The following is a 25,229-nucleotide window of genomic DNA, read 5'->3' on the forward strand; positions in this document are numbered from 1 at the left end:
AGGCAACTTTGAGTCACCACTTAACCTGCACGTGTTCAGGGTGTGGGAGGAAACCGGAGCACCTGGAGGAGAACATAGAAACTCCTCACAGAAAGGTTTGAGCCCAGAACCTCAGAACGGTGCAAACCTCTGCACCAATGTGCCGCCTGATAACTGAGGGATGATAAATCAAAGAGTTTTGATATTATTCCAGTTTAAAGTGTCAGCTTTCACCTGCATGTGCATGTGGCTGTCCAGGTGTGTTCAGAGCTTAAATATTCAGACGAGTTAGCGCCTCTGTACATCAGAGTGTGTGTGAGGTCAGTGTACAGCTGTTCTATTACTTCCCCTTCACATCTTGGTAGTGGAGGCGGGCCCAGCAGACAGAGGGACGGCCGGCCTGGCAGGGCGCCCACTGCAGATTGAGGTCATGGGAATGAAAGGGTGGCACCGACAGCAAGCCCTCCTCGGCCCTGACACTGGGACAAACCGCTGCTCTGTAACGTGCGAGTGTGTGTACGGACATGAAACATCAGCATGATCCTCTGCTTCAGCAGCTGGTAGACACACACACACACACACACACACAATCCACATTCATAACGGTTATGTGCTTCTCTTAGTCATGATTAAAAATACATATTAAAAATACAATTCCTCTCCAATATTATAATTGCAATACATGATTATGAAATCATTGGGAAACAGACTGCCATGTTTACACACACCAACACAGCTTCTCTCTCTCACTCACACACACAGACACACACACACACACACACACCACAGTGGGTAGACAGTGGGGTGAACGCGTGACAGATGCCCGACACATTGGTGTCCGTTCAGTCACTATAAAGAGCAGCTGCTCAGTCTTCACTGCCCTCTGGCACTGCACACACACACACACACACACACACACACACACACACACACACACACACACACACACACAGTCACATGGATGCACAGGCACACATGCACTTGCTGTATAACACTAATGCTGGAGGACATTCCATCGCTCACAGATTATAAGTGTGCCAATGCAAAAAAACACAGATATACAGAGAGAGGGAGAGACAGAGAGAGAGAGAAAGAGAAAGAGTGAGAGAGAAAGAGTGAGAGAGAGAGAGATACTAGCAGTACAAAAACTTGATCAGCACCCTCCCATATCAATCCATGTCACACCCTGATCTCTTTCAGTCACACGCACACTCCCCATAAATCCCTACATGTGGCTAAACCATTCCCACCCTGTAGTCCCCAAAGCCTCTCTCACACACTCACACACACACAGTCTCTCTCTCTCACACACACCCACACACACACACACACACACACACACACACACTCACACGAGCTAACATACTTCCTGAAGTCCTAAAAGTAGAAAATGGAAAAAAAAGACGTGGAAAGGAAAGATGAGGAAGAAATGGTTAAGATGAGTTTGACACACAGAGGCCTCTCTCTTCTGATAAACACTGATAACTGGTGAGCTGGTTTCACTATTTTCTGACATTTTATGCACATATATTCAATAGATATTAATTTGTGTGATAGAGTGGATATCTGCCCTCCCCTATACCCTGATTTGATTTTGATTCAAGTCCCGATTCCATTCATTTTGATTCATTTATCTATTAAACTTTAAACTTTATTTCAGAAAGTTTAATCGTCTCAGAATTCATCCTGGGAACTTTCTTCTACATTCAAAAAGTGAGCAAAGTTTACATGATAGGCAAAACTTTAAAAGAAATTTCTGATTATTAAAACTGTGGATTTATTTTCCTTGCAAAGTGACTAAAACATGATACACCTTCATTTTTTTAGGCCACATGTGCAAAACATCTGAGCAGGAGTAATAAACTTACAAGGTCGTCGCCATTATGAAATAAATGTTATCCCACACAGCTACTCATGGACTGTGAGGAGCAGATGTTTCTAACACAGATATGAACTTTAGGCAAGGGAGAAACAGAAAGTCTGTCACTAATTCATCTGCACTGTCTGTGTTGAAGAGATGTCAGCTTGTTAGCTACTTTTAGCTACCGTTAGCTACCGTGAGCTACCGTTAACTCCTGTTAGCTTCCGTTAGCAACCGTTGGCTACGGTTAGCTACCCTTAGCTTCCCGGCAGGAGCAGGTTACTGTTCAGTCAGTTTTCACAGCCTCACATCTCTTAGCCTCTTCAACAAACACAAACTTAGCTTATGTCAATGCTGAGATATTATCCCCAAATCTGCTACCAGACAACCAGAACAGACCCTGAATCTGCAGCAGGGTCACAGACTGTCGTCATCACCTACATGACTTTTTTACCTCAAAACAACCTTTTTGTGCAGGTTGAAATAACTCAACATTCCACGCGTTATATCGTCCACATTTTGTGCAGATGAACGTGTTGATACAGAGAAAAATTGTAATTTAATTAGTAATGTTGGGGCATTTAAATAAAAACTCAGTGGACAGCTGTGGTCCGGGAAGTTGTGACAGACGTCTGGGATCAAGACACTGGGATCAAGCTGAGACGTCCTCAGTTTGAGCCTGTCCAGGGATCCTACCTCGTCTCCTAGAAATCACATTTCTGTACAACTAAATTCACCTCATAGGAAACATCATCACTGGCTGGATTATTATGTTCAGAGGCAGTAAATTTATTACTGGGAGCAAAGCTGGCAGGAGGTGTTTGGGGTGGATGGTGGGTGTTTCAGAAACATAAATTAACAACACATCCTCATTAAGTTAATAGAAAACATGATCTGGATGCAATTGTATTCCCCACAAAACATATCTGCTGTCACAGTTTAGTTGGACAGAAACACATTTCACTGTCAGAAAAGCTTAAAATGCCCCAGATAAATATTTTAGTGCTGACGTGTGGTGTTCAGGTGACTCCAGGTGAATAACACACTTTCTCTTTCCAAACAGGTGTGTATTCTGGGAGGGGGGGTGATGTAGTGGTGCTGGTTGTATTGTGTGTAAGCAGCAGTGCTTTACTTTACGACATATTTTCCCAAGAGACATCACAATCAGAAAAACTCCATAGATCTGTTACAACTGCATAACACAAAGTAAATAAGTGAAAACAACTATAAAACTATTCTGAAATACTAATAATAGTAAACACACAGCAAGCGAATGCAAAAAATGCACGAATAGAGTTCCAGATAGTTTTTCAGCCATTCCTGGCGTTCAATCTGTTCTCTGAGAAACAGATCTTTGTCTGAATCCACATCTCAGACCACCAGAAGACAGTCCAGCCATCCCAGGGCCGGCAGGCGAAACCACATTTGAACGTGTCACTCGTGTTACTCGTCCTTACTCTGCTTCCTCTTTCTCTCAGATCACTTTTCTCCCTCTTTCTTCTCCCTGATAACAGCTCAGTGGTTCCCTTTGCCTGATCAGCGGTGATGACAAAAAGCAAAAAGGGGTGACGACGACTGTGGAGATCTGCTGTTATGTTCTGTCACCAGCCGACGGGTCACCAAACACACCCCGAGGCAGAGGACAGGATGGGTGGAGGGGCCGAGTGGCAGCAAGGTGACAAAGGTGCCTATTGATGAAAATAACATCAGGAGAGGAGGAATGAGAGGGGGTGGGGGGGGTTGGGGGTCACGGGAAATGAGGGCATTTGTCTTTAAGGAAGAGATCAGGTGGCCAGCCATCTTTCTGGCCTGCACAATCACTGTTGTCAGTGTGGCCACTATAGCACAAAATACAAGGGCCCTTTATGAGACGCGGAGGTAATTGTGGGGTATAGGTTACTGTGGTATGTGTGTATTAGAAAAAGAAAGAGAGCACAGGTGCCTGCTCCTTTAAATGGCTGCTCAGGTATGAAGAGGGAGGGAAAGATGGCAGGCTAAAGTGTGTGTATGAGAGTTTGTGTGTCGGGGGGGGGGGGGGGGGGGGGGGGGCTCATCTTTTTTTTATTCAGTCGTTCACAGTCTTCTCTTTCTTTCTCCTCCAGCCTCTGTGAGAACAATACAAAGGGGGAAAGCCCCTTCTCGCCTCAGGGTGGTGCTGATGATGGTCAGAGGGTGGTGGGTCACTGGAACAAGGGGGCACTGTGCTGGTGACGCTAACAGGTGCACGCATGCAGACACACATGGAGAACGGCTGAAACCTTCTGGTGTCTGCGCACGTTGTAGTTCACTGATCAGGTTAACTTTAAAATCCCAGTGACCATGTGACCGATGCATGTTTTGGATTTTTGTTAAAGTTAATCAATGGTTTCTACTCATTTAACTGTGGTAGAGAAATATTTTGCAGAGACTTTGCTCTGTCATAAATCAGATGATTAAAATCATGTTTCAGTTCCACAACAACATTTGTCCTTAACAGACACAACAGCACCAACCTGATGACGAGGCTACTCCTCCAAACCACAGAGTATTGAATCAAAAAGCTGAAGGACAGAGGACCAGGGCTCACTGAATGATTTGATGACAGTTATGTGAATCATATGCAGCTAAAAGAACCACAGTTGTCCTGTTTTCATCCCACATATCGTTATCGTCACCGTTGATGGCCCTGAGACCTTTCAGGTGGACAATGTGACGTCATTAATATCTCCAGGCTCCACTCTGTTACACCACAGTGCAAATACAAGTGGACTGTTTCTGTAGTTCTAACAAATCCAGCAGAGTGATACCTCTTTCCCCCAGAGCATCACACACACCAGGTCAGGTTCTCCCAGGTGAACTTTCATACAGATCAGATAATATTCTGTAATTCTGAACCAAGACGTCCAGTATCTGGATCAGTGGCTCGTAATAAAGTGAGAACTGGACCAGACTTGGTGTCAGCAGAGAGATGGTATTCAAGAAGCTGCAGGGGGAAAAAAACTGGAATGGGACGTCACCAAACTGATATATATGTTTAGTGTGTTAGATAAGATATTTGGATTTTATTTAAAAGCCTAGCACACACACGCGCGTGCACACACACACACACGCTGACTGAGCTGTGATAATATGAAGTAGATGTGGCTAATGGCTGATAGCTGCTGATCCCACACTGATTAACTCCCTGCTTTACAGGACGCTGTAAATCAGGGACACACTAGACTGAAGTCACAGGGGTAAACACACAGCGCACAAACACGTCTACACACATACAGAGGAAAAAACACATCACACTAATTAAAACTTCTCAAATTAAAGTTTCCTACACTCAGTTTAAAATTTTAGATTCTTCGCCAGTTTGTTGCTCTAACACACACACACACACACACACACACACACACACACACACACACACACACACACACATACACAGACAGACAACAGTGCTAAAGTCCAGTAGCACTCCAAAGTGTCTTCTGCGTGCTGTGATAAGCCAGCTCCCCGTCGTCCTGCCTGCTCTGCTCCGCCGCCAGCTAACACACTATCACTGATCCACCGCCACAGATAAATCACACAACACACACACACACATACGGAGATGGAGACAAACAGTTGAGGCTAAGATGTGGCAACAAAGACGGGGACATACGTCCACACACGCTGAGGATGACAACAACAAACTGTGCTGACACCACAGAGGTTGTTGTTTCCTGTTTGGGAGCAGGGTGGCTTTCTTTGCAGAGTCAAAACACAACTGCAGCAGTGTGGAGGGGGACGGGGAGACTTATCACTCACACACACACACACACACACACACACACACACACACACACACACAGGTAAGATTAAATACTCTTTCGTTCAGTCTTGCAGTGTTATCTCTCTTTCAGGTCTGTCTCCTTTTCTTTCTTTCTTGATATGACCTCCTGGGCCACAGAATGCCACTGTGTAGTCTAGCTGGGATTGAAGCTGCCTCTGCACACGCACGCACGCACACGCGCGCGCACGCGCACACACACACACACACACCGCACAGCGAGGCAGGCAGGGGATATTGATAACAGCTTCATATTGATCCTGTATGTTGCAGATGGTGGAAAGTGAGACTGCAGCGCTGGTGTTGGGCTCCTCATAGAGACAATTATGCTGAGTCAAGAAAGCACGACTGTAAGCAACATACAGTGTGTGTGTGTGTGTGTGTGTGTGTGTGTGTGTGTGTGTGTCCCACGCAGACGGCGTCCCATCACCTCAGGGAGGGCAGAGATAAGCAGAGTGTATGGGCTGAGATAAGATGGAGCAGACACTGGGGAGACTGACTGACTGTAAGTGAGTCACTGTGGGGAGAGGTGCAGCTTTATGGCCTCACTGGGCCTGAGGACTCAGGAGGAAACACTTTTACTCTAATAGACACGGCTGGAAACACGAGTCGGCCTTTTATGTGTCTATATGTCCGCTCTGTATGCTGCTCAGTGACTGCAGAGAACTGACACAAGGTGTTGAACTGAGGTCGACATCATCTTCCTCTCCAGAATGAACTGACTGTAATTTTCAAGGTTAATTGCACAGTTATTAGCCGCTCTGCATTGGCTTCCTGTTACATTAACAATTGATTTAAGGTCCTCCTGTTTATATACAAAGCCCTTCATGGGCGAGGACCAAGCTACATTACTAACTCCCTGATTATCCTGCATCCTCTTCACCTCAGCCTTTAACCAGCTCTGACAGTTTCCACTTTGCTCAGCACTTCTTTAAACGCTGTTACAAGTATTGATGTCTTACTGATTTTATGCATCTATGTAATATTTTTTTTTACTTATTTGCATGATTTATTTAATTTTTTTCCTGTTATTATTTTATCATTATTCCACCTCATTTTACTGTAATGTTTTTAACACATTTTTATGTTCATTCACTTTTCACGTGAATCACTTGGTTTATGTAATTTATTTCTTTTAAAGCACTTTGTGCTGCATTTTCTGTATGAAAGGTGCTAAACAAATTGTTATTATTATTGTTATTATTATTATTAGCCAGCAGATGTTTTTTTTGCCAATATGTAGTCTCTTCAAATGTGTTCATATTTCTATCAACAATAAAAAAGAACATTTTAAGTTTAAGTTAATTGCATTAAACATTAATGTTTGTTCTTAATCTCTTGTACATGTAAGAGTGTTATGGTATTTTACATATTGTGCACATCAGGACATGTATTGAGGGGAATAAAAGTTTTTATGCATATACTGATTTCAGATATTATTCCTAGTCATGGTTTTAGTGTAACTTTGACTAAAAAAAAGAGATAAGAACTTATGTCATGTTGTAAAATGAAGAAGAATTATTTTAGATTCTGCACAATCACATAAAAGCTAATTTGGGACATTGTCCAACTTAACTTGGTAAAAAAAGGTTCCATTAATTTGAGTTACACCCCCCCATTAAAGCAGATGACACTGAGGTGGATGTGATCCACTCATCAAAGGCTCATTCAGGTAACCAGGCTTCACCTGTTGTAAATAAGGCTGTGCCTCACGGTTCCAGCAGATCATTGCTGACTGTGATGGTGGGAAGAATAACATCAGAACTAAGTGACAGTGTCAGAAGTTTTTCTCAGAGTCAGATCAGGGCCGGACTAAAGGTTTCTCAGGAGGCAGCGTGTTGGGAACGAGGGGAAATGCAGATACCAGCTCAGTCTAACTGAGTCGGATCAGATTAACCATGTGTTAATTGTCTGCACCTTTGATCCAGAAAAAATGTTGTTGTGGGTCTTTAAAAATCATATTGGTAAGTTCTGCCACACACAGGCTCGTTCTTCAGAGGGTGAGACAAAGGTGATGTGTGTGATAAGAGGCGGCGCCATGGCAGTGGCAGGACACAACACTGAACCCTCCTTATGCACACACGCGCACACACACACACACACACACACACACACACACACACACACACACACACACACACACACACACACACACACACACACACACACAGGCGTGCACACTGATAAGCATCACCTCCATCCCTCGGCCAGGCTCTGTCCTCCTGTCTCTCTCTGCTCTGAACCAGTTAGAGAAGAAACTGAAAACACAGAGGACACTGGAGACAGAAGAACCACAGATATGAGACTTGGCAGACAGAGGAAGACGGACGGAGGAGGAGGAGGAGGAAAGCGAAGGTCAAAGGCTCAGACACAGGGGGCGCTGAAGTTTAACAGGTGACGGTGAAAGCAAACAGGTAAAGACTTTATCCCACAGGTCTAAACACCTCGGTTCTATTTTGTCATAATTCAGCAGAAGCTTTCAAACAAAACAGCTCCTGCGAGGCCCCGTTCATTCTCACATTATCAAATTTCACAATTTATGAAGTTTATAAAAAGAAAATATAGAAATTAAATGTGTTCCACAGATTTTATTCATAGAGGGTGAATGGATGTATGTGGGGAAATGTGTTCAGCATTACACGAGTGAGAAAAAAGGAATGAAACCTGTGTTTCCCACAGCTTTTTCTCACTGCGATGATTTATATAGAATCTGGAAAGAATTACTAAATATTAAACTATAGAAAAAAAGAAAAATAAAATAATATAGAAATTGAATGTGTTCTGGAGATTTTATTCATAGTGAATATATGCATGTATATGTGGATATTCGTTTGAAATTATATGAATAAAAAAAAGAAAACCTGTGTTTCACACAGCTTCTTTCCCGCTGTGATGATACACAGTATCTGGAATCTGGAAGGTGTCAGAATTGCAAATTATTAAACTATGAAATAAAAAAGTTTCATTCACTTGCTGTATGTTTCTGCCAGTTTCACCACATCTCACGCTTCATTTTCCTCCTGTTTTCACATTTACAGTTTAAAATGAATTTTAGATTTCATTTTAAAATCATTCATTCATTATTTAAACACAGTAAGGAAATTCAATTAATTACAGGAACATATTTATTTTTAACTAAGGCTTCTTTGTGCATCATAAATGTACATTTAAATAATAAAATTACACATTGAAAAAAAGTCTGTAATTACTGAAGTGGCAAACTCAAGAGTCCATGGACAAGTTTTTGGTCTACTGAAAATTGTCAGCTGATTTAAATCAGGGCTGAAAACATCAGTGTTTGCTGCAGCTCAGCAATAAATTAAAGAGGTAATGTCTGTTTAATCTTGTACCTCTTTGCATTTGTTTTGTGTCTTTTTTCACTGCGGCACTTCTTTTAAAATGGTGTTTCTTACCTAATTTAATGCAATCTTAATATGACTTATTTGAATATTCTCATTTATTTTAATTAGTTTTTATTGTTTTTAAATCCCATTGTAATGTCTTGTTATTCTTAATGTTTTATTTTTATGTATGTCCATGGCTCGATAAAGCACTTTGAATTGTCTTGTGTCTGACTGGTGCTACAGACAAACTTGCCTTGACTTCTGAAACACAAACGAGAATATGGAAAACAAAACTCGCACTAAGAAAAAGAACAAATACCAACTGTATTTGAACAAAATGTGAAACCAAATGTATCAATACTGCAATAAATAAATACATAATTATGTGGATGAATAACAGAAATGTGTCCAGTTGCCAAAAAAATAAAAAATAAAATTGGTAAATAAGTAAAGGTCAAACCATATCTACATTTATCTGTTTACACCTCTTGGTATGTGTTGCAGACAGTATCAGACATGTAAAACTATTTGCGGCACACCTTTTTGTGACACGAGCTGCACATATTTTCTGACACCTGAGTGAAAAGGTTGGGAGTGGCTCTCTGCCAGTGTGGGGGCAGATCAGATGAGTGACGTCTGTCACAAGACACAGCAGATAATGGCTCAGACGCCACAGTCGCTCCTCTATCTCTTCTGTCAGACAAAAGGCAACAGGATATAATGTCACGCAATAAGTGATGATCCCCTCACCTGCATCAGGCCAACACACGATCACAAGACCAATGTAACAGCATTACTGTCTGAGACATATTCTACAGGGGGAATCCACTCGTCTGTGTGATTGGATTAAAGGGACATACTATCAAAATCACTTGAAACCAAATCAATCCTGTCTAATGGATGATGGACTTTTTAGGCCTGTTCCAACAATCACAGTATGTTGTGACACACAGTAAGAGCACAGTGCACAGAACAATAAAAATGAAAACAATGGGGATCCAACCCAAAACTGCAGATGGGACGTAGCAAAGTGTAAATGACTGCAGACTTATAATCCACTCGTAATGGATTGTGCTGGTGTCGGGCAACGGCAAAGGAAATCTCATTTTCATTTCAGCACAGCTGTCACAGAGTCGTAGTGATAGAAGATAGAGGAGTCAGTCACAGGAAGTGCCTTCAACCACAAAGTGGAATGTTTGAGGATGTTTTGAAAAGATGCAACATTTTTTCAGAAGTTTCCTCACTTCAGAACAAGTGTAATAAGCCATGTGCAAACACAAGATTTCCCACATTGTTCATCATCATCGCCAAGTCTGGAAACTCATCAGTACCTCACTGGCAAATCATGGGAACCTCAGCTATGTGCATAATATCCCAGGTTAGCAAAAGCAGTCACCATTCTAATACACACACATATTCAGAGGAAGAAGACTGAGCTTTTAGCAACAGGGTCAAAGATAAGATAATAACAGCTGAGTAACAAAAGCTCGTGAGGCAGCTGAGCTAAAGGGAGGCTTTTAGCTACAACCTCGAAAAAGACGTCACCAAGTAACACGTCGAGTTCCTCATTAGCCTCAACAGAGAGATATCTGCAGGTGCTTCAACCAGTGTCGTTTTTGATGTTTGATCTTTCCCACAGGAGGGTTTCAGTGAGGGAGGTTATAGCATGTAAAGCAGGTATTGAAACCCTGAGTTTTCAATTATCAGTTATGGTGGCTGAGAGAGGTCAATACAGGAAGTATAAAAAAACAAAAAAAAAAAACAAAAAAAAAAAACTGCCACATCTAGAGAGAAATGTGTGAATGTCATTTTTCTGGTATTTTAAGGTATTTTCCAACTTTTGTTAGAATTCATAGAGTGGAGAGTAAAAGTATGTAAACCCAACATGAGTCAAACATCAACCAGAAACACAGCACCACAACCGATCCTGATGGTCTCAATGATACTGATGGGACACATGAAGTAGAATGAACTACATCAGGATGAAACAGGAAGGAGACGGATGAAATAAAAGAGCCAGACTTGTATTACAGAGTAGAAGAAGAAGTATTCAGAGAGAGATGAAGTTTCCTACCTGATCCAGCGTCCATGATGTTGGACTGTCCTCGACGATCGGCCACCAGCCCCGATGAGCTGGGCATGCTGACTGGCTCTGAACGCACAGGCTGGATCCTACACACACGTAGAATATATGTACATTATTACAAACACAATAATAACACAAAGAAAATACACACGAGTAACAGCTTAGGGCCTCAGACGCCTGTTCAACTGGATCTGGTCCCAAGAACCCAGATCTGGGATGTTGTTTCAGTGATTAAGTGTAAGTCTGCCTACACCACAGGATAATTGTGGTGAAATCTATAATTATCAGAAGATTATCCTTAAACATGTTCTTATTAGGATAATTTCTGCTACATTACAGTAACCACCTCAAAATACATAGAGCCTAATGTAACTCTGAACCCTGACTTTTACCTGAGGCTGTGCAGGTCCAGGTCATCTGTGTCAAAGTCCAAGAGGGGCTGTGGGACATCAGCAGGTCCCTGGGACTGAAGCACTGAGGATGAGGAGGAGATGACTGTGGTCTGGCCTGAAGGGTGAATGGTCTTAAACTGAAACTGGGGGCCCATCCACAGGCGCCGGTGGGGCCCTGTATGGGTCACGATCTCTACCTGAGAATACAAAGGTACAGGTTCTTGAGGAGAGAAAAACTTTAACTGTCCAACCCTTAAAATAAAATCTTGGTTCAACAAGGACATTATGGAAAGAACAAAGAAACAAAACTAATAGTTCACAGTCACGTTGTGAGGCTGTAGCAGATATCATCTTAGTTTAGCATGTTAGCATGCTACCATTTGCTAATTAGCACTGAACAAAGTACAGCTGAGGCTGATGGGAGTGCCGTTAGTTTTGCAGGTATTTCGACAAACTGACGTTTGTAAATTTCCACCTGATGACAGAGCTACATGAAAAGTTAAGTGATCACTAAAGTTAATGCAATTCATTCTCAGGGGACCATGAACGTAATGTATGAACCAAATCCATTGAAGAGCTGCTGATGCATTTCATTCAAAACTACAAATGTCAATCTCACGGTGGTCATGGAAGAAAAGTCAAGGGATCAGCTAATTCATTACAATTCATAAAGTTAGGATTCATTTAGTTAGGATTAGGATTCATTTTCTGAACAAGGTGAATGTCCATCTGACCAGCCAACTTTCTGCACACAAGTTCATCTCCTAATTCATCAGCATTTGGCCTAGGACAAAGTCTGGGCAGCTACGTGAGAATTCGTCATTGAACTGGACACGATGCTTTGGTATTAAACTATGTGCCGGTACCAAAACACCCAATGCAGTGCTCAGATGAACTCAGTTACAAGACACGCAGCTAAAAGCCTGCTCTGCTGCAGCACCACTCAAAGTCTGAGGATGATGTCAGATCTTGTATCAGTCTTGCGTGTGTTGGGAGAGCCGGCGGCATGATGGGACGCCTCCCAGGGGGTTAATAGAAGAGTGACACTAGCAACAGTATGGCAGCAAGGATGAGGTGGGGCCTACTGGGAAAATCAGATAGTGCTGGCATGGCAGGCGGCCCGTGGGCACTGGAGCTGAGTGGCACTAATGTTGGCTGAAAGTAGGATGGGAGAGGGCTACGGAGGGGGTGACTCATGGCGACGGACTATTACTGCCTCCTCTGTTCTCCATCTCCTCTTTGCCTTGAATTTACCGACTACCCATCTCCTGCCTTGGTCTCCTACTTTTCACTGCTCTCCCACGCTAACTCTGACTTTTCAACTCCCTGCAGCACTTAACACGTCTCTTAATGTCTCACCGTTCACATTTCATTATCTTTACTCCGTACACGTTCGTCTCTCACCTCAGCCCAGCTCTCAGCTCGCAGTCTCGCTCCACTCTGGCTGCCAGGTGCCAACATCTCAGACAGGAGTGAGAGCTCACACTCCAGTTTCTTCTGTGTGTGTGTGTGTGTGTGTTACGCACATTTTTAGATACAGAGCCTTCAGAAAATATTCAGACCCCTTCACCTTTTGCACAATTTACTGTGTTGTAGAATTAATTCAAAATTGATAAAACTGTAATTTTACCCATAATTCTACACTCAATAACCCAGAATGATAAAGTGATTAGATGGTTTTAGACATTTTTGCAACTTTATTACACAAACTGAAATCTCGCATCTGGGACCAATAGGACTCCAAACTGAGTAACTGGGCCAAGAAGGGTCTTGATCACGGAGGTGACCTACAGCTCAGAAGATCTGACAACCTGCAGGAAGTTCGACCATCTTAGGAGCGCTCCATCTATCAGGTCTTCATGGTACAGAGGCTAGAGGCATATGACAGCTGCTGGAGTTTGTCTAACAACATCTAAAGGAATCTGGGAACATGAGGTGATGAGGCAAAAACTGAGCCCTCCACACACAGCTGATACATGTCTGGTGAACAGGAGGCAGTGCCCATCACCTGGCTAATACCAGCCCTATGTTGAGGCATGGTGGTGACAGCATCATGGTTTGGGGGAGTTTCTCAGCAGCAGGGGACAGAGAGACTGGTCAGAACTGAAGGAAGGATGATTGCAGCCAAATACAGAAAGGTGTTTGAAGAAAACCTGCTCCAGACCACAAGTGACCTGAGACTGGGACGATGGTTCACCTTTTGTCATGACAGTGACCCGAAGCAGACAGTGAAGACAGCTCTGAAGTGTCTTCAGGACAAGTGTCTGACTGTCCTTGAGTGGCCCAGCCAAAGGCCTGACTCAACCCCCAGACAACATCTGTGGAGAGACCTGAAGAGCAGCTCACAGACACTTCCCATCCGGTCTGAGGAAGCTTGAGAGGAAACGAGGGATAAAAAGCCCAAATCCACGTGTGCAACGCTTGAAGGGTCTTACTCAAGACTCGAAGCTGTAGCTGCTGCAAAGGGTCTGAATACTGTGGTAAATAATACATTTCAGTTCAACACAATTAAATGTGCAAATAGTGATGGAGTCTGAATATTTTCTGAAGCCAGTGGATGTGGTCTGTCACAGCTGTGCAAATTAGGCCACAGAGGGAGGGAGGAGGATTGTCACTCTGTGTGTGTGTGCGTGTATATGTGTGTGTGTGTGTGTGTGTTTTGCCAGTTAACACCATCAATGTCACGCCCAGCCGCAGAGCTGAACAGCTGCCAGGGTGCTCTCTGCTGCAGGATGAAGGTCCAGATGTTACAGTCCAGCGACCGTCAACCCCCCCCTTCTCCCCGTCTCGTCAAAAAGAGCCAGTGACATGGTTCCTCAGATTTGCTCTTACAGCTTTGATAATGTTTCCCTTTCTGAACTGGTTACTCTGTTGGCCTCCATGAAGTGTTGCCCTAAATACATCCAACAGTGGTGAACACATTTCCCAGAGTAATGATGAAGATTCTTACACTGATGTACCTGCAGCTGGCTTCATGTGGGATTATCTGAGAGCCAGAGTGAGTATAAAGGCCTCAAATCAATCAGGTTGCACAACAGGTCGTCCAACAACATCTACATAAACTGTCTGAATGGTTTTGTTCCTGTACCACAGTTGTAACTAGATTTATTTGTGATGCTGTGTTTCAGATACCTCTGTATGCACAACCTGCTGCTGTCTCTTCTCCTTCACAGAAGTGCAGCAGCACATTGACACGAAACAAACAAAAATCTACAGTTATGGACAAATAATAACTATAGTCGTGCACAGCGTCCTGGAACCCATTTATTTGTGTATTAGCAAAGACTAGCATCTTGAACGATTTGCCCATCCATCAGCTGCTGTGATCTACATCACACCCTCTCCATCATATCCAGACTGACAGATGAGCTGTGGAGACCTGAGATCTGAGGCAGGAGGGTCACAAACCTCACATTTCATTAGGGGATGGACGATCAATCCTAAATCCCAATGCAACGTCAACATGCCTGCTGATAATGTAATGAAGGCCACTGATATGATATAATGAAATCCATGAGACAGCACTTGGCCTCTAACTGGACCGGGCCCCAGCCTATATGTTTTTAGCATTTCTCAAGCTATTGTGCTTGATACGTCCTAAACGGATAAAAACAAACTACAATCTACAACTGATGTGGAAGCTCACGTTTCATTTGAATGGTGTAAATTCATTGACAGTAGAAATACTCAGCAGGTACGTGCTACAGTATGAAGCGCTCCACTGTTACGTCTCCAACCACTTGAGAATGCATCACTACTGCTGTTCTGTCAGGAAGTTACCAAAAATCCAGGTTAGTGCAATGGATAGTTTTGCTGCTGGCAAACTATCATGGCAGATATGAACCACAGCCTCTGCAAGCTAAGTGGGGTGCATTTTAACCAATCAATTATACATGCAGTGGAATTATTGATGGTGAAAATGTAGCAGGTTACCTGCCAGCACCAGAGATGAGTGCTGAGGATTAACCAAGCTGAAAGGTCAGTGTGTAGGGGAGTTTTTCTAACATGCACTGACCAAATACTTTGATAATCTGAACAGGATTTAGGAAGGTGTTTGTGATGAGGAAGATGCCACAAAGCATAGATTTGACATCTGATTGCTGTTTGTGCAAATCATCTAAAAGTAGAACGAATCCTGGCGATGACAGAACGAGTTAATGGAGGGTTAATAGACAGCTTTTACTTGGGATGTGGGGGGTGTAGGTCCCAGTCACATTTCCGTCCTCCCAAACTCTTAAAGTTTGGAAATTTGGGAGAATAGTTAAAATTCTGCCACAATGAGATGACACTTTAATCCTGTAGATTACACGGTTTGGCCATTTAGGGGCAGTGGAACAAACAAAAAGACATAATTATTATATTATCATAAGCAATTCATAAAAATAAACATTAATTAAAAGCCCCGTTTCCATTAACCTGAACCTTTAGTCCTGTTGTGGTCAGCACCAGCTTCTGCAGGAAATATCTGTTTCTGGATGTTTGTATACGAATATTGATTAGTGCAGCTTTAATAGTGGATTAAATAGCACATGTTTTCCTCAGGATGGGAGCAGGTTGTGTCTCTGTCCCTTAATAAGAATTAATTTTGTCCTAAATTCATAAAGTTTTGAGTAACTTGTTAAACTCACAAATACTCCACTTACAAAGCACTGAATACTCACTGCTTGGACTCCTTATTTAATCTGAACAGGTGTTTGTCTACAATAATAATAAGTGAATAAATGATGTCAGTGTCTCCCACATGTCCAAGAACAGGCCATTAAACAGTTTTTTATGAATAAAATCAAATGGAAAAGACTCAGTCTTATGAGCCTGTTACACCACTGCTTGATTATGTGTTGAACCCTAATAGAAAATAAATGTCAAAACAATAGATTTCCATCTGATGGACTTGAACCTCAAATAAATCAGTCATTTAGTTTTAGATTGAAGTTGCACATTTGAAAGTGGACATTTTGGCTACAGGGACAACTCGGTCAACACACAGCAGCTAAACTGTGGCTGTGATGTCACTGAGTGTCAGGTAACGTCAGTCACCTGTTTGCTCAGGACAGACTAACTGAACGACCTGTTGGAGGTGGAGGTCTTACCTGAGAGAGCCACTCCTCATCCTCCTGCCCGCTGTGGTCCGACGCCAGGCTGTCTGATGATTCGTGACGCGTGATTGGGCCTGGGCTTCCTGGGGGCATCGCTGAGAGAGCGCGCACACGCGCACACACACACACACACACACACACACACACACACACACACAAATACACACACAAATTGTTATATGTTGTTGTATCCGATGATGATATTGACTTTTAGAAGCTGAGAGTCGCCAGTATTTTGTGCTTGTGTCCAATATCATCAAAGTCAAAAAGTGTAAAATCCTATGTCGTTATAAATGATGACATCATCGCAGCGATCGGGGGGATATCAGTCAGTAAAGTCTGACTGAGCAGTCACAACAACAGTGAATCACATTTTACCAACAGCAATTTACATAAATGGGCCTGTGAAGGAAAATGATAACTGACAACTGTTAATCAGAGTGTGTTGGAGTCTTTCACTGACGAGGTCTTTAACAGACGATACCTGCACAGGTGATTTTCATGTCCAAATATAATAGATTTATATTTGATGGATGAAAAAAAAACATGTCTAACATGGGCACATGGGAGCAGACCAGTGTGTGTGAAAAAGCTAGAGTACAGTAAAGTGTGTGTGTGTGTGTGTGTGTGTGTGTGTGTGTGTGTGTGCCACAGAGAGAGAGAGTAACAGAGAGACCCAGAGACAGATGGGGCTCTTGCAGGCTTGAATAAGCAGGCGAGGAGAAGTAAGCCTAATGTGTAGAATCGGACCTTTCTCCGTCTCCCACCTCAGGGATGAGGTTGGTTTCAGACAGGAACAGCTAATAAACTCATCAAGTCCACATCTGGAGCACAGGAGGTGCTCCTGTCTCTATCCACACACACCTACACGTGCCAGGTGTTCATACACCCCTGGTGGAGGTGGTTCTCTCTCTCACACACAGGTTAATAAATCTGCACAACTCTTACACCTGCTTCTGCAGTAGTGTGCAGTGTGTGTGTGTGTAGTTGTGTTTGAAAAAAAAAGAAAAAAGGATATGTTTGGAAGGACTGGGGAGTGAAACAAGCGCCACCTACAGAAAAAAAACACATTTCTGTGTCTTGATTTTTCTTTTTCAGGAACATATTGACACTGAAAATATCTCCCACCCTGCACACTGAAATAACATTTAATATAAAATATTTAAATGAAATTCTCTAATCAAGAGTTTGTCTATACATTAGAATCAGATGTAAAACTGCAGCTACTGATCGTTATCTTCATTCATCTGTTGACCTTTCGTTTTCATGTCAGAAAAGAATCAACATAACTTTGATTTTAAAACTGGAACAGTGTGAGCAGGCCGACCTCTACAGACACCTCTACAGAGCTGCGAGACGTCTTTTACACTGAAGGTATGTGGCCACGTTTGGATGCTTCCACCTCTGTAGAGATTCCTGCCTCCACTCTGATAAAGAACAACATGGATCAGAGGAAATGTACTGAAAACATTGTACAGTGTGTTTACTATTATCCACAGTAACAGAGATTCTGGTTCTGGTTGGTTTCTGTTGAGTTTTTAAATTTGAGGTGGAGGCAGAAAAATGTCAGACACTCTTAAAACCTGAACCTTATCAAACTACCTAAGCGGAGAGATTCCACTGGTGAGAGAGTTTTTTTTTTTAATTTGGGGGAACTGACCCTTTAATGACCCACAGATAGCACAGAGAGGAAAGTGAGCTAGAGCTGGATTCAGAGAGAGAGAAGGTTTCTCATGTCCCTTTCAAATGGGAGAGAGAAAAACAAAGCCTGTGCTGTGTTACTTATTAAACAACCCCCCTCCCCCTCCCCCTCCTCCTCCTCCACCACCACCACCACTCCTCCTGCCTCTCTCTCTCTCCCTCTCTCTCCTTGCTCTCTGACCCTTGGGGCCAATAGCTGTTCCCTAATTAATTATTGATGTTCTGAAGCAGTTGGTGGACTGGCTGGATCAGGTTTCCAGTGGGGGAGCTTTCAATGGCCGGAGCTGTGGCCAGGCTCCAATGTGGGGAGCGAGTGGTCATCCCCATGGGTCAAGCAAAGACACAACCCTCTGTGTGTGTGTGTGTGTGTGATAGTGTGTGTGTTAGCGTGCATGTCAGGAGCCAGAGTGACCCCAGCAGTTACAGTCATATCTACTCGTTTTAGCGCCCGGCTAGCCTCCGCCCTCCCCGCCCTCGGCTTTTACAACACTCATTACTGCCTCTTAAGAGACAGAACGTCAATGCAATTTCACAGACTGCAAATTTTTTTAAAGTGCAAACTTATTGCAACACACTCAAGAGAGGAGTCTTTTTTTTTTTTTTACTGATGGATTTTTAAAGAAACATCAGTGAAAAGACAGAGAGCCCAGTGTCATAACTTCGAAACGATCACAGAGGAGTGGGAGAGGATGGAAGTTCAGTAAACTCTGCTACCTTCTCCCATTGTATTCAGGATTGTAGAGAAATTTAGACTCTGGAAGACTGTACTGAAAGTTCTGACCACAATTATCGTGCCATAATGCCTCTGTGGCTCTAATTACACATTCTTGGACTATTTCAGAGGGAACTCAGAGTGAGAATGACACAGAAGAAAATGGTGACTCTCAGCCTTTCCCAGGCCAAACACACGTCTCCCTGTTCTTGAGAAATAGTCCAGAGTCTAACGGGGCCTTCAGACCAGAATCAGTACTGCACTGCTACAGCTTCTGGTACCAGTATAACATTAAATATGATCGTCAAGTCAAAGTTTTACAGTAAGTGTAACAGATGGCACAAAGTGAAATGATTAGTCTATTTATCAATTAAAACATGTTGGTAATTTTTTTAAGTTAAAATGTTAAACTTTCCTTGCTTTACATCTTTTTAATTATGATGATTTGCTGCTTTTCAGTATCTGATTTTATAATTTTATATATAATTATATATAATTTTTTTTATAATTTTATAAACCGAACGATTTGTCTATTAATTGAGAACATAATTGGAAGGTTAATAGAGAGTGAAAATAAATACATGAGTGAATACATGAGTTGTTTTTAACACAGTGAGACAAGATTTTACAGCATTTTACAAGAAGTAAACTGTAGAAAAACAGTTTGTAGCAAAAGTTGTGTTAGGCTCAGCTACTTCCCTGATCTGATCATCACCCTTGTAATCATATTTATAAGACAGGGACAACTTTGTGTCAACTGGTAATTAAGAACGTGAATGAACAAAAATCACATGGAGTTCCTCAAGGCTCCGTTCTCAGGTCTCTTCCTCTGAAAACCTGCTGAACCTGTCAGTTCATTTTAATAAGGACTGAAAACATTACTGTTAAACTTCTTTATCATCTTTAATTATTTATTTCACTGTTTTGTTTTTTTTTTACTTGCTTTAGCTTTTCATTGAATTTTAAATGCAACTTTACTGTGTTATTTTTAACGTATTTCTGTGCTTTATGTGATATGATGATATTTACTGAGGAGACGATATACAGAGTTTTATCTAATCTAATATCTCCAGCCTCTTATGAGCAGCAGGATTTCTGTGTGGTGATATTTCTATAATTGTGCATCAATGTGATGAAGTGTTTTTATTTTCAAGGTATTTAATTTGGTGGATTAGCCTCAATAGACTCATCTGCTTATTGTATCCATTTGTCAATTTTTATGGTAAAAATTTATGTTTTGCAGAAAATGTATTACAATATCATATAAATGGATATTTTTATACTGTTTTTTGTTTTTAGGGGCTGAGGGATGGGTGGATTTTATAAGATGTTCTGGTTGTTATTTATTTTCTGAATGGTGTAAGTATTGAAAATACATCAAATTAATTTACTGAGTAATTATAAGACCTTCCTCTAACCAACAATGGCAGAAGTGTCAATCAACTCAAAAAGCTATTTACTAATAATAAAGAAAAGCTTATAATTCATAAAACATGATTTCCAGCTGGCTCATAAAAAGTAAAAGCCTTGTTAAAGAATAGAATAACCGAACTCCAATCTTTTTGTGTGTGTTTCTTTAATAAGCACTGATGATTATGCACTCGCACACTCACATAAGCAGAAAAACAATCTTCCCTGCAGCGCCGAGAACAGAGTCGTCTGTGTCACAGTCTTTATTGACTGTGGAGAGAGCGGTGTTTTGCTGAGCTGGAGGCCGGTAGCCAGTGGCCTGTTAGCCAGAGCAGTGAAGCAGGGAGTCAGAACAAGAACAAAGGCTGCCTAGGTATTGATGTGGCCCAACCTCTTGGGGCCTGGGGCCAGGGGCCGGACAGGCCGATCTCCAGTGATAGATAAGGGGCTAACAATCTGATAGATGTGGAGAGCTGGCTGCATGGTGGACAGAGGATAGCCATCTCGTCTGGGCTGTCTGCTCTGTTCACTTTATCACTTTCATTTGTATTTTTTAAAGATTCATTTTGTCGGTCTTTGTTTCTCCTCTCTCTGCTCTGACCTGCCGTGCTTCCTCTGGACTGCTCCACCTGTCCCTCTTCTCACTTTCCCCTCCTGAGTAGTGCTCTGGCAGATAGGTGCTGGCACACTGACAGACTGGGATGGCTTAGTCATTATATATCATTCAAGGTGTATTTGACTGACAGTTGCTTCATTCACCCAGCACTACACTTACCCCATCCTTTCTCTGCCTCTCTTTGATTACTGACCCAGTCATGGCGCCACGGTTTCTCTTTACCAAACGCCTGATGCTCCAAAGCCTTCACTCCGGCCCCTCTCTCAGAGCAATTAGATCTATTGACGAGGCAACTGTGGCCGGCCTGTCATGGGCCTCAAAGTCCCACGAGAGCGGCCAAGTCGGGCAGTCAGTCAGTCAGTCTCCACAATTAGCACATTATATGACAGGTAGGGAGGGGAGGAGGGGGCTGAAGCCAAAAAGCATAGCCACTGTTGCTGCCATCATCGCCAGGCTCAAAGGAGCCAGCCAGAAACCCAGGTGGTAAATTATTCACCGGTTTGTTTGCTTCACAGCAACTTTGCGGTGAGAGAAGAGGTGTCAGAAAAATACTGTGAACAGCGAGTAAAAAAAAAAAGAAAAGAGACGTGGTGAAAACTGAGGCTGAATAAAAGTCTGAATGTAGCTAATGAGGGTGTGAAAACCTCACATTCATCAAAGTGAACACACTGTTATGATAAGGATTATTGAAGTCATTTCATAATGACCCAGGTCTGACACCTTTGGCTGAAAGAAAAAGGGCCCATTCACACACAAATGGAGACAGGAATCCTGTGATCCCGCCTCGCGCACAGAGGATTCCCCGAACGCTACAACCTTGGCTCCACACTGCTTTCATGAAGCCAGATCGTACTACAGCATCTCCTCTGTTTGTGAGTATACTGTATAATGCTTGTCTCCTTCTTCCTTATCTCTCGGAGAGCAGTGCTGTGAGTTGCCATCCTCTGCAGGGCTGAGTGCTGCCAGTAGCTGCTGCTGCAGATGGACAGGTGGAGATAGTGACCATGAAGTGGCGCCACCACTGCCTTTTATCATCCCTTCCTGGAGGCTCCGGTCTGGCCTGACCCCGGCCCTTCCTCTCCCCTTCCTATTCCTTTCCCTGCATACTGCATTTTTAATCAGCCTGGGTCATCCAATATAGAGCCACGAGACCGGAGACCATGGCCTGTCAATCAAGCGCTGCCACCTCTTCGCCTTGCACCACCTTTGTTCTTCACTGAAGGGGATATTTATAGAGACTTCTTCCCCTCATTCTTCCACTCCTTCAGGATTTCTGTTTCCTGTCTAATAGCAAAAGTAAGAGTCATCTCAGTTTTTTTGCTACTTATTCTGTATCAGCAATGTAAATTAGACCTAGATAGCACAGTTTGTTCTGCTTGTAGGAACTGTCTTTTCAGTTTCCTCTGCAGCAGCCTGATCTTTATGCTCAGCGAGAGGCGGCTGGACAAGCGGCGCGCGGCTGCGCTGTAATTCATCCTAAGGTCAAATCGACTCTTTCTCCTGGATCACTTCTAAGCTGCAGTGCCAAGCCCTGGAGGAAATGGCGGAGCAGAGGGCTGGCAAGGGGACGCACGCTGAGAAACAGGATGTGGAGAGTCTGCGCTCGGGTGCAAAGCACAGAAATGGAAGGTGGCACTCCAAGAGCAGCTCGGTCGGTGATGGTGGTGCATAGGACACTGGGCCCAGAGGGAAAATGGCAGAAGTACAAGAAGTGGGTAGAGGGCTGAGCAATTATGTTTATAGCGTCTTGACCTTGCATCAGTTCACACTGGGCTGATTTGGGGAACAAAGAGACGCGGCGGGCGGTGTTATCTGGCTATCGTTAATTGGATATAAATGTTAATGCAATGAATCTCTCTCATTATGCAGCCAGTTCGTCTGCCCCTGCTGGCAGAGAGAGTGGTGGAAGAGGCCGACGCCCATGCCCGTCACTCCGACGTGTCCTCATCGCTCTGACACTAGGAAAGACCATTAGCACTAATTTGAGAAAATATCCTACCAGTTAGACCTGGAGCGCTGCAGAAGTCAACAGAGACGAGTGGAGAGATTAGAGTAAACACAGCTACCAATTGCCCCGGAGCACCCGCAAGAGCTAATTACAGATTTTTGTGTGTTTATAATTATGGAGCGGGCTCAAAGCGGCAGCCTGTTTCAGGGGGTGGATTGATTCCGTGTGTGGCCATCCGTGTGCACTCTGCGCTTCCACGAACTGGCCTTTCAGACGGCAACCTCAAGTGCTCGCTGCTCTGTACTTGTTATTGAATTAGAGGAAGTTTAGGGTGTCAGCTAATTGGTCTGTGTGCGGCATCTTGTAGCATTGTGTTAGCATGTCCTGGAGGAGGTGAGTAGCATGTCCAGAAAAGAGTGGATTCAAAGTGCAACAGCAAAGTGAAGAACCAGGAATGTTCCTGTCAGGACTCAGAGGACATGAAATGGTAGAAATATCTTTCTCCTGCGTCTTTAAGAGGACAAATGTTCTGGCTGCTGAGTGAACAGGTCCCTTCTCAGCATGTGGCACCAATAAGAGGCTGAGGAGCAGCTTTCAACACAGCCAACATGGAAAATCAGCAGGGAATAGAGGTCACCCCCCTGGATTAATGATTCATACAGTACATACAGGAAACATAAATGGTCAACATACATGTGCAACCAAAACATACAGAGACCTACATTTTGTGATTGCATAATAAACACATATAGTACAGGAGGTCCAGGCAGATACATCACAACCATCAATGTTAGCGGTATTTCAACTCTCAGTTGACAGTTTTTGCCTTTGACGTTAATATTCAATAAAAATTTGAAATGTGTGAGAATAAGTTTAGGGAAAAAATATTTTTCTGGAAAAAATTTCCATAACACAGGATTTGCCACTGTTGATTTTCCAATTCCTGTATGTTTAATATGATATTTACACGATCATTGTATCTTTCATAGCATCATTCTGAAGAGGAACTTTTTGACAGTCCAGGTGAAAACTGTATAAGTTTCTGATTCTCTGTGTCCCTGGGTCTGATGCCTGCCATGCTGTCTTTTTTGAAATTACCACATAGTCTTTAAACACATGAAACTGCCTTAAGCCTTTACTTCCCTTTATCCGGACCATATTCCAAAATAAAGCACAGGTCCAGAATAATTAAGAGCAAATCTTGTCTTCATTTAAAATGTTTCCACTGAGTTAATGTGCGTCCACTTCCCTGAACACACCATCAAGCTGTTAACACTTGTTTGTGTGAATCCCTGAACACAAAACTTAACACTTTGTGCTTACCAGCCAGAAGATACTGATGGTACTGCACCAGGTCTGAGGCCAGCACCAAGGGGTGGTTGGAGTTGAAGGGTGGCTGCAGCTCGTTCCACTGTGGAGTCCTGCAGAACACAAATCACGTCTGAGACTTCCAGGACCGGAGACACTTTTTTTTTTGGGATGAAGCGGTCAGCGCTGCGTTACCTGGCCAGAGTCCAGCAGGCCCTTGGGCAGGTGCTGAGCTCCAAAGGTGTATCGTCGCTGATCTTTTGAGCGGTGCTGATTGGCCGAGGCTCCAGGACATGCTCCACCAAGTTACCGTAGCAACTGATGATATACAGTGAGTCGACAACCGACTGCCTTGACTGATCTGTGAGGAGTATGAGAGTGAAGGCAGAGATAAAAATGCTGCTTTGGCTGCTACTAAAGATTATGGTAAAAAAAAACTGCATTGCTCTACATTTGTCACAACCTTGTATCCATTAACCATTTGGTTTTTCACTTTTTGGGGAACATGTTTGGACTTTGCCAGGATACTGACTCTAGAAAATGTGAAAAGCACCTGTGACCACGGTCTAACCTTTCTCTCTTTTGATGTTGGGGTTGGTGAGGAACCAGGAGCGGGACGAGGCAAAGAGTGCGGCCACGCAGAACTCTCCTCCGCTGGACTTGCTCGGGGAGATCTGAGGAGGCGGCTTAGCTTTGCTTCAAGAGGGAAAAAAGCACAAAGTTGACACAAAGCAAAACACTGCACTGCGGTGTCTGGGGGTCCCAAAGGTGCTCCCTGTATGTTTGCACATTTTAACATGTCAAACTCAGATTATCCATTATTGATTGGTTTAAGTTTCACGACCAAATAAAACCATGGATAGTAAAACTTACTCCAACCTTGTTTGTTAGAGTTAAGACCACATTTCCCATAAGCCTTGTTGTAAGCAGTATTAAAGGAACACCTTTGGAGCTAAGTATATGAAAACTACACCTGCAAC

At 43.1% G+C, this 25,229-nt stretch overlaps 1 protein-coding gene across 6 annotated transcripts in view; it reads right to left on the reverse strand.

The window, feature by feature from the left end:
* The window catches only part of bcas3 (BCAS3 microtubule associated cell migration factor), a 314,178-nt gene that overhangs the window by 183,613 nt on the left and 105,336 nt on the right, over window positions 1-25,229 (reverse strand). For 5 of the 6 annotated variants that reach the window (XM_071471601.1, XM_071471606.1, XM_071471602.1 and 2 more), the window contains exons 17-22: window positions 24,821-24,945; window positions 24,445-24,610; window positions 24,265-24,362; window positions 16,549-16,649; window positions 11,459-11,655; window positions 11,055-11,152 (exon numbers count right to left, since the gene is read on the reverse strand). In XM_071471601.1, coding sequence (XP_071327702.1) covers window positions 11,055-11,152; window positions 11,459-11,655; window positions 16,549-16,649; window positions 24,265-24,362; window positions 24,445-24,610; window positions 24,821-24,945 — 785 coding nt within the window. Of the gene's footprint in view, window positions 1-4,993; window positions 8,606-8,635; window positions 9,674-11,054; window positions 11,153-11,458; window positions 11,656-16,548; window positions 16,650-24,264; window positions 24,363-24,444; window positions 24,611-24,820; window positions 24,946-25,229 lie in introns of those variants that run through there. The other variant, XR_011687033.1, reaches the window with a different exon arrangement.

Source organism: Trachinotus anak, unplaced genomic scaffold (genome assembly GCF_046630095.1).
Source record: "Trachinotus anak isolate AG129_WGS33_773 ecotype Australia unplaced genomic scaffold, CSIRO_AGI_Tana_v1 ptg000034l, whole genome shotgun sequence".
Classification (NCBI taxonomy): domain Eukaryota; kingdom Metazoa; phylum Chordata; class Actinopteri; order Carangiformes; family Carangidae; genus Trachinotus; species Trachinotus anak.